Raw genomic sequence first — 14,678 nt, 5'->3', positions numbered from 1 at the left:
TCTCCCGTTTTATAAACCACTGTCTGCAGCACTTTTGAAAAACACTGCTTTTGTAAATGTGTACGTATATTTATACTCACGGTTTAATTGTTATATAAACATATACTGTGTGGTTACATCTATTAAATCTATAGAGTGCCGGTCTTTGAACGTATGGTTGCAGTTAAATGTCAAAGTGAAACTGAGACGTATTTGATGGTGAGTGATTGTTTGTTAGTGTTTAAGTTCTAAGGGAGGCGGTACAGGTACTGAATACGTGACTATTTAACAGTGGCCTGGCTTTTTTCTGTCCAAGCCAATGCAAAATTATACTTGTAGAATATTGTGTTTGGAAAGGCCTAGGGTTGGGATTAGGGCCTTTTCTTCTGGTTATGGTTTTATTCACAAAATGACCTCAGGAAATGTCAACCCTTTGAGTTCATTTCTGCTTCAGAACAATTTCTTCTCCAAATCAAAATCGACTCATCATATTACTCATATTGGGATATTATTTGATTAGCTATATAAAATGGCAATAAGATTTTAAAAAATACCTAAAAGTAAGTCTCAGAAAGTATCATCGGGTTGCAACACATTCAAGTAGTAAAGACGGAGTGTGAAGAATCTCGTGGCATCTAGCGGAACGGACTTGGAAAAAGTTTAATATAATATTCATAAGTATCTTTAAATAAGTTAATAATCCAGTAAAAATAAGAATCTTTGTGTTTTTTTAACCTGAGAATGAGCCTTTTATGTCTACATGGGGAGCGGGTCCTCCTCTATGGGGGCCGCCATGTTGCACCACCATGTTTCTACAGTAGCCCAGAGCAGACAAACAACTCCAGAGGAGACAAGTTTTCAATTCAATATAAAAAATATGTTTCGGGCTTGGAATTCTAGGACGGAGGGGGGGCATGTTATCCCCAAGACTCAGTTTTACGACCAGTGTTCCACACACTGTGGCGTTACACTGTAACGTGTTTGGGAAGCGTAAACATCTCTCGTACGTCAAAATCAACCGCTGGCTAGACAAAGATCCACACATCTGCATGTGTCCCTTGGTGTTATGCTATGAGTTTCCTAACAGCCTAACCCTCTCTCGTACAGACCTTGTATAGCCAGTGAAGATGAGCGTGCTTCTTCTATTCACGGAGGTATCCTGTGTCCTGGGATTCAGTTAGAATGGAGATTCACACACTTTGTAATTCAAGTGTATAATAGTGTAGCAAATGGAAGGTTGCAGATGAGGTGGATTATGATTGGGTGTGGGTGTACTTTCTAAAATAAATTCATGTGCAAAAGTTGGTGTCCAAAACGAAACTGTTGTGAAACAACTGCTCACTGAAATGTTATCAAAAGTAACATTTATGTACCGCAGTGCAAGTTAACATTGGCTTTTAGTGCCGATTGCTATCGAGACAAATGATCAACACAACAGATAGTGATGATGTTCTTTGAATGGCGTTTTTCCACTATGGATGTAAGAAGATTGTGTGTTGAGAAACACAATAAGTTGTTATCTCCGCCATGTGGTACAACATGTGCAGTGTCCATGCTGACTATGAAAATGATACCTGATTGTGATTGTTTCAACTGAAAAATCAACCTTGTGTGATTACAACTAATGACGCTTTTTAAACAACGGCAACAACCGCACCCCTAGTGGCCCACACACTGGACCTTCAAGTCGTTTGGCTACAGCAGAACATATACATATATATAGGCTAACATATCCATAAAATGCATCCTATGATAAACTAAGAACTTTCCAGAGTAGACAGACTTTCCTGAATGTCCCCTGCATCAAAAATAAAATATATTTATATTTTATATAAATTATTTTAGTATCTTTGTATTTGGTGTGGGTATTACTCTCCATAACACAAAATCGACCGTACGTTGCTCTACGTTTTAAGGATGTAGTCAACTAGTTAGCTGATACCACACATTTTTGTTTTGAAGTTGTATTCATTCGGGGTTTTAATTCAGAAATATTGGTCCAAATTGCACAATTTCCGCTCTACCTGATGTTAATTTGCTGAGACACTGGTCAGACTGTCTGCTATTGAAGTTATTTTTTATGAAAAAAATTACAATAATATTGATCTCAGTATGCATACACCATATTTTCCTTTTCCCTGAGCAGATATCTGCCAGCTCTTCTCTGTAGCTATTTTAGTATGGTTAACATTATTTCAAGTAAAATGTTTGCCTAATTTGATAGTTTATCAAACTTTGCATGTAGCTGAAGTTGTATGTGTATATATATATATACATATATGCATATATATATATATATATATATATAGCCTATACACAATTTATTTGCAAATATTTATTTGTAAAGTCTATTTATTTATTTATTTATAAATAGTTTTTCTCAAGTCCTCCCAGAATACTTTAACAAACATTCCAGATAGATGATTGTTCAGGAAGTTTATGCTTGATTAATGTATGTGTCAATTGTTTCTAATAAACGAAATATTACAATTCTTAAAAAAATACATATTAAAAATTATTCATACTAAATACGCATATATACTTTTTATTCTTTGCCATACTACAGACATTACATTTTGACCTCATACTGCATACTACTGTTAGATGGGCCATTTGTCTTGTGTTTTTCACCATTAGTTGGTAGCTTATTGGCCAGTGTGCTTGCAAGGTTAGTTTGGGCAGGGGCTTCTGAATATGTGTTTTCCTTCGATTTTGGCACAAGGGATTATAACATCTAATCCTGTGTATTAATGAAATACTATGTAGGCCTACATAGACTTATCTAATGTTGTATTTATTGTACGTCAGAAGTTAATAAGCCAAGCTGACTCATACTTCCCTGTTGGGAGTTTCTGAAACTGAGATGCTGAAGGGTTGGACCACAAATCAAAGTGCTGCATGAGGCAGTGAAAGCTCTCCTCATAATGTGTCCTTAGACCACCCCAGACCCACTAAGAGCCTCACTGGGGCGGCCTTACAGAAATCAATACTGATGGAGTCTGGCTGGCTTAATGCTGGGTATTATGATGACTGTATGGCTCCTGTCTGACTCAAGTCATTTGGATGTATTCAGTTTGTAATATTATAAAGGTTAAGAATTTAATGTTTGATTCTTATTATAGATGCTATTGCCAGAAGCTATAGGATGCCTTTGAAATAGGGGCCTTATATCTTTTCTATCTATTCTGCTTAAGGGAGCTTTGTTGTCGTAGCAACCGAGACCCATTTTTATCCCTCAGACTGCCGGTTGTAGGCGGGATTCTCCAACTCACAGGCACCAAATATCGATCATTCAACTAATTTGATATGATTCATACTATACACGAATTTATATGTATTATACAACACATACATACATATGTTACTCTCACATAAGGCTTTCACACACGTTTGACATTTTTATTTGACATGTTTCTTGACAATGACATAAGAATGTAAACTCCATTTCCCAGCATTCCTTGCTCGCAACCTCTCACCCCAAAATGGCGGCACCCTGACAACTCATGCAGCTATCGTGACAGCGGGCACGAATTTAATAATAAAACACGTTTTATTCACAATATTTCTGGGTCCATGTTTGAACATAATTTGCTCTGACTGTAACCAGTTTTGCTATGAAAAATGTCAAATAGATTAAAAGTGATCTTCGTTCAAAGTGACAGTGTTGCTGTCACCGAGTCTGCTAGCCTGTAGGGTTTAGTATTAGCCTGAATGGCCACCATGGCGTTGTCTCATCTGAAACAGGGCTCTAAAACACCCTGGTTTAGACGCATTCTGGAGTTCAAAGTGTACAAAAGGAAGATACAAGGCTACAGCATAACGCAGACAATGCTGAGACACCGATGGATGAAACATCTCCCCGTGTTCTCCAGCAGTGTGCAGCCGATCAGCACGCAGAGCGACAAGGTGACTTATGTCATTAATACCGTTATCTGTCCTGGTCCAGACTCCTCTCAGGATCAATCTGTACCGTTAATTGTCCTGGTCCAGACTTCTCTCAGGATCAATCTGTACCGTTACTTGTCCTGGTCGAGACTTCTCTAAGCCAGGACCTTCCATCTAAAGACTCAATGAGACAGGGTCTGCTGGGATATTTCATATGCATACTCTATGTCTAACTGCCCAATATTTGCCCAATAAGCTGAAGTATCCTTTCTACCTCACGAATACACTTTTGGTTTAATAAGTTCACTCCTAATTTCACCTTTTTCTTATCAGAATGTTTGTTTGATGGCAGACTATTGAGATAATCAAGAGAGAACTGCAGAACATGTGTTCATTGGTTATGCATACAGAATAAGATGCACTAGCCAGTGAATAGTTCATTTATTAATTCGCAGGCTTCTTCTTTTTCTTAGGATGCTATTGATTTATCCAAGTTCCCTGTGGAAAGAATCAGAAATTTTAGCATCATTGCTCACATTGATCATGGGAAAAGCACCCTCGCTGACCGGCTGTTGGAGATAACAGGTGGGTTTACCTGCTGGGCCGACCGCTATTTATAATTTAGCCAAGCTGACACACTTTTATACAAATTTATATAGCTTGTTGGCAATTGGTTAGTTTTATTGTCAAATACAAATCAACATTAAATGATTGAGATGAAATTACATGAAAACAAATTAATAACATACCAAATAAGCAATTGCAATATATTTAAACATATGTTAAGAGCAAGGTAGAAGTCACTAAGGTAGATTGATCGTATCAGTGTTATGTTGTATATTCTTCTTTTCAGTATTACTATTCGCAAAACTACTTTGACAGACATTGGGTAAATTTCACAGGAAGAAGTAATAGTACTACTAATAGAAGTACTCCAACCTGTACCTGGTTCAAAGAGAGAGACTTTGGTTTCATCTTCAAATAGGTGCAATAGTAACGACGGAGAAGAACAAGCAGGTGTTGGACAAGCTCCAGGTGGAGCGGGAGAGGGGCATCACAGTGAAGGCCCAGACGGCCTCCCTGTTCTACACCCACCAGGGACATCGGTATCTCCTTAACCTCATCGACACGCCGGTATGTCTACCACCTACACAGCTGAATCTGTATGTGGGCAGAATGGGTTAGAAAGAGGTATACAAATCATTGAGCTCTTCTGTCACTAGGTGGCAGCAACGTTGTGCAAAGAAAATGTGATCCAAGAAATAAATTATTTATGGGTTATAATATTTATTTTATCAATCGTCACAATTAAAAAGAGAATCCACAATAAAAAATTCACAATCAAAGGTATTTTTTGTATGATCAGATTTATGCGTCAAGCATTGATGTTGAGTTTGATTATGTTGCTTTCCTCAGGGTCATGTTGACTTTAGTTATGAAGTGTCCAGATCGATTTCTGCTTGCCAAGGTGTTCTATTGATTGTCGATGCCAACCAGGTACCTGCTGCCAACACACACACACACACACACACACACACACACACCCTGACAGACAGACACACACACACACACACACACACACACACACACACACACACACACACACACACACACACACACACACACACACACACACACACACACCCCCTGACAGGCCGACCCACACACACACACCCTGACAAACACACACACCCTGACAGACCGACAGACCGACACACACACATACACACGCACACGCACACACACACACACACACACACACACACACACACACACACACACACACACACACACACACACACACACACACACACACACACACACACACACACACACACCCTATTGTGTCTATTGGATGCAGGGTGACTGTTCATGTTCTGTTGATGTTTTGCAGGGCATTCAGGCCCAGACTGTAGCTAACTTCTACCTCGCTTTTGAGGCTGGGCTGACCATCATCCCTGTCATCAACAAGGTACTTCTAGCTGCTTGACTATGAACACTGTACTGAAACTAAATCAAACCTTTGACATCCTTACGTAATTTATTGAAATATGGCTCTCTTTCTATACTACCTGGACCAAGGTTGCATGGTTGTTGTTGCATTTTTGTTACACTAAGGATTTTCGTTGATCCCTTTCTGATACCAAAGGAGCTCAGTTAAGATTCAGCAATATCTGATGCCTAACCAGAATGGGGTGTTGCTATGCAGAAAATGTTCATTTTGAACTACACACATTGTTCCAAGACCCATTTGTATCGGTAGAATTTTGCCCAATGCAGTATCAAAAACACAATTATGTCCCTCTACAACTGAATCAGGGGTTGGGTCTCAATGTTCTGGATCTTTTTCTTTTCAGATCGATCTGAAAAACGCAGACCCAGAGAGGGTCGAGGCCCAGATCGAGAAGGTGTTTGACATTCCACGCGAGGAGTGTATACGGGTGCGTCGACAACGCATGCAGTTCTCCACCCCTGTGTGGTTTTCAGTGAGGGTTAGGTGATGAGGTAGACAGAGCGCGTGGGCGAACAGCTCCTCTGCTTAGTCGACAGAGTTCCCCTGCAGTCTTATCATCATCTCTGTCGCTGAAATAATCAGATCAAGGGAACTTTTAGCCTATCAACACTGCGATGCAGGATCCATTGCACCGCATCCCTTTGCATTACAGAGGGAGCTGTCAGCTAAGATAGCTCATTATCACTTCATCACTGGAATAGTATTACTTAAAAACTGAAAAATTGATTCTGATGGGGTTTGATACCTTTAGTTTCTTTTGGAAAAGTCGTTTTTCTCAACCTACTTTTCCTAGGGGTAGCTTAACTTGCTTTTATGTTCTACTGAATTATACTTTGACATTCCCTCAAGAAGGTCAGACCGAGCCAGGGTTTTAGACCTGGTATAATCTCACCCAGTGCGGCAAGTCTGATCCGGCATCAAACACTTTGAACGTTCATTATTAATATTCACCTTCCCTTCAGATTTCAGCTAAACTTGGAACCAATGTTGACCGAGTGCTCCAGGACGTCGTGGAGAGAATCCCACCGTGAGTCGTCTCAAGTCCAATTAATGAATTCTTTATTTATTGCTCATACTGTTTTAAACCGGGCAGACTGACATTTCTCGCTTGTGTCCTGATCGACCGCAGGCCGACGGCCTCGAAGGATGACGTCTTCAAAGCGCTGGTGTTCGACTCGGGCTTTGACCACTACCGCGGGGTGGTGGCCAACGTGGCCGTGTTCGGGGGCCAGGTGCGGAAAGGCGACCGCATCGCCTCGGCGTTCCTGGGGAAGAGCTACGAGGTCCAGGAGCTGGGGCTCCTCCGGCCGCACGAGCAGCCCACAGGCGGACTGTAAGCCCCGTCACCCCCCCGTCCCCGTCACTCCTTAGTCCCTGCTCGATAATCAGTTCTACTCTGGGAACAAGATGCTATGTCTGAGCCAGACGGACCACAGGAAGCAGTTGATGAATAATGAATGTCTGTTTTTTTCAATTTGTCCATTGGAGAGCTACAGTAAGTACAATGCGCTGATGTCTGTGTTTATACTGGGGCCAGACCAGTGCTGGAACATAAACCGCTAGATGACGATAACCGGTCAATGTTCGGTCCATGAACCCCTGCCGATGTCAGCACTGTGGAGTCGCTCACCAGCCTCCGCGAAAAGACTCAAGACTCACCTGTTCAGAGTTCACCTAGACTCTGCAGAGCCACCCCGTCCCACCCCTCCTACTTATTGTATGTTGTACGTCCTGGCACTTAATTTACGCACTTATTGTATGTCGTACTTAGTTATGGTACTTAGTTGTGCAGCATCTTATCCTAGCTATCTTTGTTGTATACGGCGAATGGGTTAACCTAGTGATTGTTAGTGCTTGGCACTTGTTTCTATGAACATCCTTAATGTACCCACAGTGATATATTGTTGTTTCTCTTTCTTCTGACAAATGTACTTATTGTAAGTCGCTTTGGATAAAAGCAATGCCCTCAATGTTAATGTAACCGGTCAATAACCAGTCAATAAGCCCCATCCATCGTGTGTGTGTGTGTGTGTGTGTGTGTGTGTGTGTGTGTGTGTGTGTGTGTGTGTGTGTGTGTGTGTGTGTGTGTAGGTACGCTGGGCAGGTGGGCTACATGGTCGCGGGGATGAAGGACGTGAAGGAGGCTCAGATCGGGGACACACTGTACCACCAGCAGCACCCCGTGGACGCCCTGCCCGGGTTCAAGCCCGCCAAGGCCATGGTGTTCGCTGGTGAGGACCCCACTGCTACGCTAACGCTTCACAAAGTAGATGTATTCTATATATTTATATATAACGCTGGATTCATTTGGGGTTTAGAATGTGATACATCTAAAGGTGCTTCAGGCAGTGAGCGCACGATGAGCAGACAGAGCATGGATGTTGAGACTTTTGTGTTTACTTTAGCTTTCTGCTAAATCTTCAATACATGGCACTTTCACTTTTGCCCTTTTACTACAATGCCTTTTTTTTACTTTGCCTTTATTTTCTTTTATTTATCTATTTTCTTTTATTATTTCATTTTATTGTATGACAATGTTCTTACGTGAAGCACCTTGCCTTGCTTAAACTCTGGTCAGATCTGGGTGGAAGAGGCATTTCTCTGTCTTGTGCTTAAAATTAGTTTTGAGAAATACTATTGGTTCGGGCGGAGATCTGTAGACGTGCGTCAGGATGGGCTTCCTAGTGTCCCATCCATCCTTGGCCAGCAGCAAACATATACTTGGCCAGCCCTGGTGAACCTTTCCTGGAGCCGGTGGGACGGCACTTTAAAACGTCCTCTCAGGACACCAACGTCATTAGACTAAGTGTCTGTAAGGGTTTAAAATCAAACCCGTGCAGTAGACCTGCCAATATAGAAATATTATTATTAAAGTCTGAAAACTCTATCTTGCCAGTCGGGAATTAGTTTCTCTTTGGAAGAATATGTCTGTAACAAATCAGGAATCACTGCGTTATTCCACCCCTTGCACATTATTGTTTCTGGCCCAGGCACTATATAGCATAGCTAGAGCCAAACTACTACATCCAAGATCAAATGAAAAGCAGCCTGCTGTTCCTGTATGACTGACTTCACTCTCCCACATCTAGCTCTCTCTCCCCTGTCTCTCTCTCTGTCTCCCCTGTCTCCCTCTTTCTCTAGATTCAGGATTCAAAGGGCTTTATTGGAATGAAAAGCATATATTTATATTGCCAAATCACAAACATCTCAGTTTCTGTGTCTCTCTCTCCCCGTGCCTCTCTGTCTCTGTATTGGCATGTATCCCAGGCATGTATCCCATGGACCAATCAGAGTACACCGGCCTCCGTAGTGCCATAGACAAACTGACGCTCAATGACTCCAGCGTGACGGTGCAGAAGGACAGCAGCATGGCTCTGGGAGCCGGCTGGAGGTAAATATTATATACACATATATAGTATCCATTTACATTTACATGTAGGGCATTTAGCAGACGCTTTTATCCAAAGTGACTTACAATAAGTATTTGTCAGAAGAAGGTTAAACAACAATATATCTCTGTCGGTACAGTAAGGATGTTCATAGAACCAAGCACTAACAATCGCTAGGTTAACCCATTATATACAACCATATACAACAAAGATAGCTAGGATGAGAAGCTACACAACTAAGTACTATAACTAAGTACGACATACAATAAGTGCCCACATTTAGTGCCAGGACGTACGACAATAAGTAGGAGGGGTGGGAGGGGGTGGATATGAGTCTAGGTGAACTCTGAACAGGTGTATGTATTACCACTGTGCTCCTTATCAGTACTGTAATACAGATTGCTACTGTACTGTACTCCAACTCTGAAGAAACACTGCTGAGATGTTGTCTTCAGCCTGGATTAAACCCTGCTCATTGTCTAACTTAATTCATTCTCTTACAACCTCATTTCAAAGCGATGTTTGGTTTAATTAATTTCCATTTGTTTAATGAGTAATAGTCTTGCACAGGAAGGGATGTGGCTTACATCACCTCACAGCACTTCTACACAACGACATTAATACAAATGAAAGCATATTTAAATGCAAACTGCAAACATTATACAATAAAACTTGCAATAACCATCCCCTTCCCCATGATGGTGCCATTTCATTGGGTTATAATGCCTGGTTGCTTTCATTAAATAGTTAACGATCGGTATATGCAAATGAATCCTCTTTACAAATGACACAAAGAGATATACAGTATAGTTTAACACACAGACACACACACACACACACACACACACACACACACACACACACACACACACTTCAAAGACGCCTGCAGGGCTAGTGGATAGTTTTACCAGAAAATCACATAGGGTTTTAACAATGAGCCTTGAAACTCCCTCTCTCCCACAAACCCCGTCCCTGCAGGCTGGGCTTCCTGGGCCTGCTCCACATGGAGGTGTTCAACCAGAGGCTGGAGCAGGAGTACAACGCCAACGTGGTGGTGACGGCCCCCACGGTGCCCTACATGGCCAGGCTGTCCTCAGCCAGACTCATCAAGGTAGGGGACTCCATGGTAGCCGGGCTCCTATGGACCTGTATGGAGCTGTCAGGGATGTGCTGTGCTGGTTGACGAGCAGTGCAGTGCTCCCCCTTCTGCTGTCAGCTCTTCCTATTCCTGTCGACAGACAGCCAGAGAGTGAGAGAGAGAGACAGTGGTGCAGTGGTGCTTTGAGCCGCTGCCAGCCCCACCTCAGCCAGTTTGGCATCACATTTTGGAAGCCTCAATAATTTGGACAATTTATGCATTTCTATACTTGATTTTACAAGGCTATAAACCAAAACGGTGTCACACTAAATGTGGGGAAAAGAGCAGTATCTGAAACCCTTAAATACTGTAATATTCTAAATTGCACCTTCCAGAATAAAGAGAACCCATGTATCCCATCAAATTGGATAATAAGGTTTCCCAGTAAGTCCAATCAAATATGTAATGACATAAATACAGTAAACTAATTAGATAGTATAAAAGATAACAATTATATGATGCCACTTTACTATAGTTTATTTTATTTTAAAGTTGCTGTAGGTCAAATTGAAGTGCTGTAATTTTTCTGAAATGCCATAGCCATCCTTCAGCTATTAGTGAGTGAACGTCGATGTGGGAATATCTGTTTCAAGTTGCGACCCCCTATCAGGGCATCCATTCCCTGACTGGAATCTATCGTGCCTTTCAATCACATCAGCGCACACGTAATCATCTTAACGGCACGTTTCAAAATGCTGCTCTTTTCCGCTCTCTCTCTCTCTCTCTCTGCCACTCTCAGATATTAAAGCACCTCTGAGTCTACGGTCGTGAACTTCTCTCACTTATTTTTAACAGGCTGGTTGATGGATTCTGTTCATCTAATGCAGGGATTTGCGGCGTGTTCTGTCTTAACCTCAGGAGCACGGCAGCGAGGAGATCACCATTGTGAACCCGGCTCAGTTCCCGGAGCGCTCGGTGGTCTCGGAGTACCTGGAGCCCATGGTGGTGGGAACCATCCTGACCCCGGACACCTTCACCGGACAGATCATGAGCCTCTGCCTGGTACACTGCTATACTGAACCTTTTACTATGGCATGCCTCAACACAAAGGGCAGGGAACAAGTCAAATGGACGGGGAAGAAACCTTGAGAAGGAACATAGAAAGAGGGACCCCTCCATCCAGGGAAGGGTAGGAGTGCAACGGGGGCCATAATGGAGAGAAGTAATGGTAGCATAACAAGAATAACAAACTAAATGGAAATAGAAAATAGTAGCTGAGTCAGAGCTAAAGATATTGGGATGATTAACAATGGGTTGTGTTGTTGTTCTAATGACTTCAACAATTAAACATTCTTTGACATATTGCCCAAGTTTATGAAACAAGTTTATGCAACAACAAAAAAAAGTCCTTAACTTGCAGTGGTGTTGTTTTTTCAATTTCCTTTGCCATTTTTTATTATTTTCTTTCCTTTTAGATACGTAGGCCTATTGTGTAGAAAAGGAGATGCATCCATTAAAAAAACTTATACTCATACACTTTTTGAAGATATTGTTAATATAATGACTAAATGAACAACAATCAACACACTCTCTCTCTCTCTCTCTCTCTCTCTGTCGCAGAATCGCAGAGCAACGCAGGAGAATATGCTGTACATCGATGAGCATCGAGTTATGATGAAGTACACCTTCCCTTTGAATGAAATCGTGGTGGATTTCTACGATCTCCTCAAGTCCTTGTCGTCCGGTTATGCCAGGTAACGGGACGATTTGGTGGAGTAACATAATACGAGTTGGGATTATATGTGAAGGGAATAAAATAGGGAACAGCTGGTCTCGGCATTGTTTACTGTGGATAGAGTTGAGGACGAAGTGTGGCTAAATCGACTGTCATTAACTCAACATTATAACCCAAACCCAAACCTTTGCTATGGGCTTGTTATCGTCTAATGTACGAGGCTGAGTCTCTGTGTTCCCCTCCACAGCTTTGATTATGAGAATGCAGGCTACCAGGCTGCTGATTTGATCAAGATGGATATCCTGCTGAATGGGAAATCTGTAGAGGAGCTCACCATGATTGTGCACAGGTACTTTATCTGTTTAGATGATGTATAAAAACCCATTGTCTCATAGGATGTTGTATAAAAATCCCCCCCAAAAAATCACATAGGCCTATAAATATTTTTTTGATAAAGCTATGGGTTTTTTCCTGAATCAGTTTTCATACTTTCAGTTTCTCAAAATCATTGATTTCCCATATAATCCGTCATTGTCAGTATATGTGTATGTATATTAACACATTGGCTAAATGTAATTGACTTAAATAAAGAGAAAACAAAACATGTTAATATGATATAAAACACGTGTGCGAAATGTAATTGACTTGAATAAGCATACGCCAAACCCATTAATATAATGGGATTGTGTAGAACATGGTGCACCCTGTAGGCGCCGCCCTACTTGGCACTGGCACACCAAGATGGGCGGAGCGCTTTCCTTCTTTCACCTTCCCGGCACAAGGACGTTCTCCGTAAGATGCTTGCAAAAGAAGTGGGATGGGCCAATCTGTATTTAATGTATTACCCTAGCCGCTAAGCTAATTGAAGGGCGCTACGCTAGTCCAGCAGCGGCCTGCTCCCTGGAGCGTGGCCAATCACACCTCCCGGTTCGCTGCTCTTTTCTAGGCGACGTGCCAATCACAGCGCAGTCTGTCTCTTTACAGGCGGATGCCAGAGCTGTCAAAAGTTATGATACGTGACCAGCAGGCACAAGCTAGGCCAGGACGCCCTGTTAAACAGAGTATATCCATTTAGAGGGGCCCTTTGCTTGAAGATACTTCATGTTCTCTGGGGTTCAGACAGTGAAGACATTCTCTTCAAGGGCTGGGAGATGATTCTTTCCCTCACTTCATGTCTTTGAGTGGTATCGTGATGGAATCAATTAAGACGACGGCTCATCATGACCGCCAGATTTTAAGTCTAATTGAACGACGGCAGCATAATAACTCATTTTCTCATAACTAGGCGTGTAAAGGATGCTTAAGGATGAGAGGACTATTGTCAGTTGATCATAGAGTTTCTTTCTCTATATCATACATCATATTCACATCAGTTTTTTCGTAATTCCATTAAACTCTTCCAGTTCCAGTCCATCCATTCCATTCTGTTATATTTATCATGTACTGTACCGTGTTACGCTCTGAGGTGTTTTATCTGGTGCTGAATCCGCAGACAGAGGGCCTACAGCATGGGGAAGGCCATGTGTGAGCGTCTCAAAGGCTCCATCCCAAGGCAGATGTTTGAGATCGCAGTCCAGGCCGCCATCGGGAGCAAGGTCATCGCCAGAGAGACGTGAGTGACGGGATCTGGGGTCGGGGCGTGTAGTAGAGCGTCCTGGACATGCCGTTCTGGATACGTTCTGGTTTGACTCTGTTAGAGTGAAGCCAGATCTGGGGCTCCCCGGTCGTTCACCGGGGTAGAGAACGTACCATTGAGGCCCGGTCCTTACCGCAGCTAACCCGGGTTTGATTCCTGCCCCGTGGTCCTTTGCTGCATGTCTTTCCCTCCCTCTCCCATACCTTCCTGTCCTACTCACTACAACAAAAAGGATAAACCCTTAAAAAATAAATCTTACAAAAACAAATAAGATTATAGCCAGGTCTGACTGTAAATAGGACTCATATTTTGGAAAACTAAATACGTTTTTTAACCATTTATTATCATGCTCATATCAAGATATTGTGTTAAATCCATACATTTGGTTTTGTGCCTTGTTTTTAGGATAAAGCCGTTTAGAAAGAACGTCCTCGCCAAATGCGTAAGTAAAACCGATAAGCAGATCTTTTGTGAAACCTTTAAACCCCCGGAGGCGTTTCCCCGCGCTCCGGACCGTTTTAAAGACGTGGGTCGTGATATGCGTTTACGTCCGCAGTACGGCGGGGACATCACACGCAAGCTGAAGCTGCTCAAGAGGCAGGCGGAGGGCAAGAAGAAGATGCGGCGCATCGGGAACATCGACGTGCCCAAAGACGCCTTCATCAACGTCCTCAAGAGGACCGACAAGTAGCTTCACGCCGCGCTCCGAGGGGCTTCTCTGACCCCAATAAACGATTCTACTGCTGCTACAGTGTGTGTGTTGTGTGCTCCTTCCACTCTCCCTGGACGTTTAGGAGAAGGTTGAGGAGATGGTTGAAGAGATTTCACCCTCTTCTGACAAATGTACTAATTGTAAGTCGCGTTGGATAAATATGTCTGCTAAATTCCCTAAATGTAAATGAATACAACTCTCATTCATGATTTAGATGGTTTAATTTTCATCCATGCTAGTTACTCTATTC

The 14,678-nt window shown here is 42.3% G+C and overlaps 1 protein-coding gene across 1 annotated transcript; it reads left to right on the top strand.

Annotated features, from left to right (window-relative positions):
- Positions 1 to 3,471: 3,471 nt before the first annotated feature.
- guf1 (GTP binding elongation factor GUF1) lies at positions 3,472 to 14,591 on the top strand. Its single transcript, XM_084469729.1, has 17 exons — positions 3,472 to 3,885; positions 4,338 to 4,449; positions 4,850 to 4,998; positions 5,281 to 5,361; positions 5,759 to 5,836; positions 6,222 to 6,305; positions 6,841 to 6,905; positions 7,008 to 7,211; positions 7,970 to 8,109; positions 9,146 to 9,269; positions 10,246 to 10,378; positions 11,264 to 11,407; positions 11,966 to 12,099; positions 12,328 to 12,429; positions 13,573 to 13,692; positions 14,122 to 14,158; positions 14,273 to 14,591. The coding sequence occupies exons 1-17, from the start codon at positions 3,691 to 3,693 to the stop codon at positions 14,405 to 14,407; spliced, it is 2,037 nt and encodes a 678-aa protein (XP_084325855.1). The 5' UTR covers positions 3,472 to 3,690; the 3' UTR covers positions 14,408 to 14,591.
- The last annotated feature ends 87 nt before the right edge of the window (positions 14,592 to 14,678 follow it).

This window comes from Micromesistius poutassou (assembly GCF_964030765.1).
Source record: "Micromesistius poutassou genome assembly, chromosome: 6".
NCBI lineage: Eukaryota > Metazoa > Chordata > Actinopteri > Gadiformes > Gadidae > Micromesistius > Micromesistius poutassou.
Note: the sequence above shows the minus strand (reverse complement) of the source record. Positions and strands in the feature narration are given on the sequence as shown.